The sequence below is a fragment of the Danio rerio genome, chromosome 24 (assembly GCF_052040795.2).
Source record: "Danio rerio strain M-AB ecotype USA chromosome 24, GRCz13ab, whole genome shotgun sequence".
Classification (NCBI taxonomy): Eukaryota; Metazoa; Chordata; class Actinopteri; order Cypriniformes; family Danionidae; genus Danio; species Danio rerio.
Genome location: NC_141044.1, coordinates 35735001 through 35740000, shown reverse-complemented (window position 1 = coordinate 35740000; position 5000 = coordinate 35735001). Strand labels below are relative to the sequence as shown.

The window sequence follows — 5000 nt, the reverse complement described above, 5'->3', positions numbered from 1 at the left end:
GGGTTGTTGACCACGCGTAGATCTTTTCAGAACATACTAAGATGAAACACGTCTATTCTAGGAAAATCTCTTCTAGCTCTTAAGCTCTTTGCACTGCTTGTTTAATGAGGCTTATTTGAATCTGTATGCTTTATTTGCATTTGTAATGGAAAACAGTAGCAAACACCGACCACTTCAGAATCTTCACAGTCTTAAAGCACAAGCACTAAAGATCCCCTTCAACAACACACATCCTCACTTAAAGACACACAACTCAAGCTGCCTGCCATTTGGAGGTTGCAGGCCATGAGCGCTTGGAAATCTTTTTATGCAGAATTTTGACTTGCAAATAAACTATGATGAAACAGAATCATTAATCACAGAAATGACTTGATCCATATCAAAAAAGTTAGTTTGACTTTGTTTGAACAGATAAAATATTATTAATTATTTAATTAATTATCGGGTTAAAAAATGCCCACTGTTTGTGTTCCTGGGAAACATCAGGCAACCAAACACAAGATATTACGAGAGTGTATATTGCTGTTTGTGTTGTCTTTGCACAAATAATTGACTACAGTATATTGGGGGAAAAAAGCTACAGTGGTTTCCATGGTTCACGATTTGCCCCAGAAAGTGATGACTTTTAAACAAATGGTTGCTTAGTTTGCATTTTATGCAATTGTTTTGCAAAATAATTTTTATTTTTTACTTTAGTTTTATTTGTATTTAAAATTAATTGTTCTTCGTATATTTGGTGTTAAGGTTTGCGTTTTTTTTAAAAGTCTGTGTGAAATCAAAATGTACAGTGTTTATTTTACTAGTGTACATTCTGATTCTTTTGGTGAAGAATCAATCCCTGAAAAAAATGTTTGTTTTGGTAATCTTTAATGAAAGATGATGTCAGTTTGATGGCTTCAGCCACAATTTTCCCATCCACGCCCGCTCTTACCATTAGTTTGCTATTAGGGAATGATGCACAAAAGGAAAGCCCTGCTCCGTACTCAATATTCCGTTTCAGTTGGAAGTACATCAATAGATTGAAATAAGTCTCAGCATCTTCCGGTTAGGAATGCAACAATCAACTGCACTTTAATCTTTTTTTACTATTACCTGTGCTTAAGTTCATCACAAATATTAATCGTAAAGGCTTCTCAATGCTGTTTTGCATGCAACAAAACTGCTGCAACTAAAAGTTACACCAATTGTTCGCGCTTGTACACCGAGACTAATACTCACGCACACTGGATTAACTATGGCTGAGGCTATTACCTAAGGTGCAAGTTTGTTATTTCCAATGGATGTGCGTGCCTTGTGTGTAGGCATGGAACGAACTTTTCAAGGTATACCGCGGTTCGGAAAGTCAAGGTTTTAAAACCACCAACATTTTCTGTAATTCCGTTCCTTAGGTATGTGTAAGATTTTTTATTTACATTTTGCTTTTAAGGACAACAATATCTCCAGCAGAAAAGGTATCCAAAGATTGTTTCAAATTGTAAAGAAATCTGTCATTCGTTCATTTTCTTTTCAGCTTAGTCCCTAGGGTAATCTAGGGTCGCCACAGTGGAATGAACCGTCATCTTATCCAGTATATGTTTTATACAGCAGATGCTCTTCCAGCTGCAGCCCATCACTGGGAAACAACCATACACATTCACACACATATACCACGGACAATTTAGCTTACCCAATTCGCCTATAGCACATGTCTTTGAACTTGTCGGGGAAACCGGAGCACCCGGAGGAAACCCACGCCAACACCGGGAGAACATGCAAACTCCACACAGAAATGCCAACTGATGCAGCCAGGGCTCGAACCAGTGACCTTTTTTCTGTGAGGTGCTCGTGCTACCCACTGCGCCACCGTGACTCCCCTCTGTCATTTATTTTCAGTGTAAAATTATTACTTATGTTCAAATACCAAAAACTTTTTTTCACCTATTTTTAAGTCCAAAAGAGAAATGCACTATTTTGTTTTTAATATTATTTAGTGCTGTATTATTTGGTTACTGAGCAGCAATAACACTTTAAAATATAAACATTTTTCATGTGATTTTCGAAACTAGTGGTGTTTTGAAATTAATGAATGCATAATAATCATGATAACCAAGAAACCGTGATTATTCCTCAGACTATAATCGACCAATCAAAATCACAGTTCATGCGGACTTTAAATGCAACCCTAATTTAGGCTTTGTGATCAATCTAATCAGCTGGTTTGTTGACTGAAGTCTAGATGATCATAATATTTTAATAAAAATAAGACGCATGTACCAACCAGCTTTGATCAATAAACTAAGTTGTTTCCCAACTAATATTGCTTTCTTTCTCTTTCCAGTACTCTCTGGATGAGCTTGAAGACATGTTGAAGTGTTTAAAGAAGTTCCGAACAGTTCTGACAGAAATTGAAGTGAGACTAGAAGACGAACAAGCATCCGTGTTCGGCTCTCTGTCAGACTCCCACAGGTGAACTTCAGTGTTGCTGTATATAATAATATTGTATTAATTGTATAGTGATCCTCAGTGGCATGTATTTTGCTGTGTCGAGCAGCGTTTAAACTTGATTTTGTGTCTCAGGGAGGAAGTGGAAGATGTTTTGAGGCTACGAGCAGCTGTCAAACAGGAAGCTGGGATGCTTGAACAGCAGCTGTCTGATCTAGTACATAACTATGATGACAGCATCAAAATGGTATTGAAACTACTCGTGCACACTAAATAAATATGGTTTATGAGCAAGAACTTAACTAGGACTGAAAATGTAATAAATATTTAAATGTAAGGATGTAAAGCTCATTGTATTTTTTTCCATTGGGAAATGAATGATTTATTAATTTATGTAAAAAAATCAATCTTGTGAGCTCTTAGGTTGCAAATCAATAGTGTGTCCTTTTGTTGAACTCATCTGTTTGCATTAAGTTAATTATTGGAATTTGTACAGAAAAACCACATTATCCATGATGCTGCACCGATAATTCCACCAATCAGAAAATACCAGCTAGCGAAGTGCACCAAAATAGATCTTTAGAGCGGCCTACTCCCTCAAAGCACAGCAAAAAGTGTAATAAATAATGTAAATAAATCTGTTCGTTCTCAAAATACTTGGAAGTTATTGCAAACATTCCAAAAATATATGTTTTTGTTAACATTTTTGAAACAGACATACTTAATAAACATAGGGGTGTATTTATTTATGCACATATTTTGCAATAAATTTAATATATTCCTTTTAGGGATACACATTAAAAATTAACGTTTCCTCGTGGTTTTTAAATTATTCGTCATGCCCAGTACTTCATAAAACTGTAAATATTTCTCTCTTTGAAGCCATTAAGTACACAATCTCGAATCTTTATCTTTGATTCCTTTGCTTACAATCTAAATGTGTAATATTCAGATCAATAGCCTATTGGCTTGGTTCTCAGCTTATAATGTTTCAGTGAACACTTATTTTAGGTGGCTGTAAATAAGCTCAGGCCCAATCCCAATTCGATTTTTGTACCCCTACCCCTTCCCATTGGCCCTTGAAACAGAGTGTGAAGGGCTTCAAAATGTACCACTAAGAAATGGGACAGCACTGCAGCATCTGCACATGTCATCATATGTCATTGCCATCTATGAGCGTCATTGCTTCATATGAGATCAGACGATTGTGACTGCTGTAGTAATTACAGTTGCGTTATTTGCATTTACATTTAGTCATTTAGCGGACGCTTTTATCCAAAGCGACTTACAAATGAGGACAAGCAATTTACACAACTGGAAGAGCAACAATGAATAAGTGCTATAGGCAAGTTTCAGGTTTGTAAAGTCTAAGAAGGAAAGTATTAGTAGTTTTTTATTTTTATTATTATTTTTTTTTTAGTACAGTCAGTGGTATATCCAGAGGCAATTGCAGATTAGGAAGTGAAGTGGAGACTAAATAGTTTTTAGTCGTTTCTTGAAAACAGCAAGTGACTTTACCGTTCTGATGCAGTTAGGGAGTTCATTCCACCAACTGGGCAGATTGAGCGCAAGCATTCGCGAAAGTGATTTCTTCCCTCTTTGGGATGGAACCACGAGGCGACGTTCATTCACAGAACGCAAGTTTCTGGAGGGCACATAGATCTGCAGAAGTGAGAGCAAATAAGAAGGAGCAAGGCCAGAAGTCGCTTTGTAGGCAAACATCAGAGCTTTGAATTTGATGCGAGCAGCAACTGGCAGCCAGTGCAAACGGATGAGCAGCGGAGTGACATGTGCTCTTTTAGGTTCATTAAAGACCACTCGTGCTGCTGCGTTCTGGAGCAGCTGAAGAGGCTTGATAGAGTTAGCTGGAAGCCCGGCTAGTAGAGAGTTGCAGTAATCCAGTTTGGAGAGAACAAGAGCTTGAACAAGGAGTTGAGCTGCATGTTCAGATAAGAAGGGTCGGATCTTTTGTTGGTATTTATCTTCAGAAAATCACCGAAGGCATGTATTATGTTATCATAATGATATAATGTGGCAATAAGATCGTAACTGTACTGTGTATTTACACCGTGGCCATGTTCATCTATGTAAACACACCAAAAACAACATTAACATTATAGCAGACACTGTAAAAAGCTCATTTCCAGCCACTAGCCTTTTCTGACAGGGTATTCCAGTGTCATCGAGTGTCTTCTTACTGCCATGCAGGAGTTATTATTAGGAACTATAAATAGCACAATGTAGCGTTTTGATTTATTCAATTTAGCGTAGTTTTTATTTTAGTGTTTTTTTAAAAGCATGACGGTAAAACACAAACGCGATTATGAATATATTAAAACATGTGTTTGTTTGTTGTAAAAATTCATCATAATGATGAAATAGAATAGAATTGTATATGTTGTGAGAAAAGTGTTTTTTAAATGTGTTTGCATTGTGAGGATTCGCTGAAGAGCGAGAAGGGATCGGGGGGTGAGAAGGATGCGTGACTTATTTGAGGACCGGGAGGGAGACAAGCGGTTTCCGGGAGATTATCACTCGTTTGCGGGCATTATGAGTCCCGCAAATGCATATAGACTCCT

At 37.2% G+C, this 5000-nt stretch overlaps 2 protein-coding genes across 4 annotated transcripts in view; one reads left to right on the top strand and one right to left on the bottom strand.

Moving 5' to 3' along the window:
* Positions 1-5000, bottom strand: part of neurod6a (neuronal differentiation 6a) — a 63921-nt gene that overhangs the window by 53760 nt on the left and 5161 nt on the right. The window lies entirely within an intron of this gene.
* Positions 1-5000, top strand: part of itprid1 (ITPR interacting domain containing 1) — a 39135-nt gene that overhangs the window by 32542 nt on the left and 1593 nt on the right. For both annotated transcript variants that reach the window (XM_087309821.1, XM_087309820.1), the window contains exons 13-14: positions 2318-2445; positions 2557-2668. In XM_087309821.1, the coding sequence (XP_087165947.1) occupies positions 2318-2445; positions 2557-2668 (240 nt within the window). The remainder of the gene's footprint in view (positions 1-2317; positions 2446-2556; positions 2669-5000) is intronic.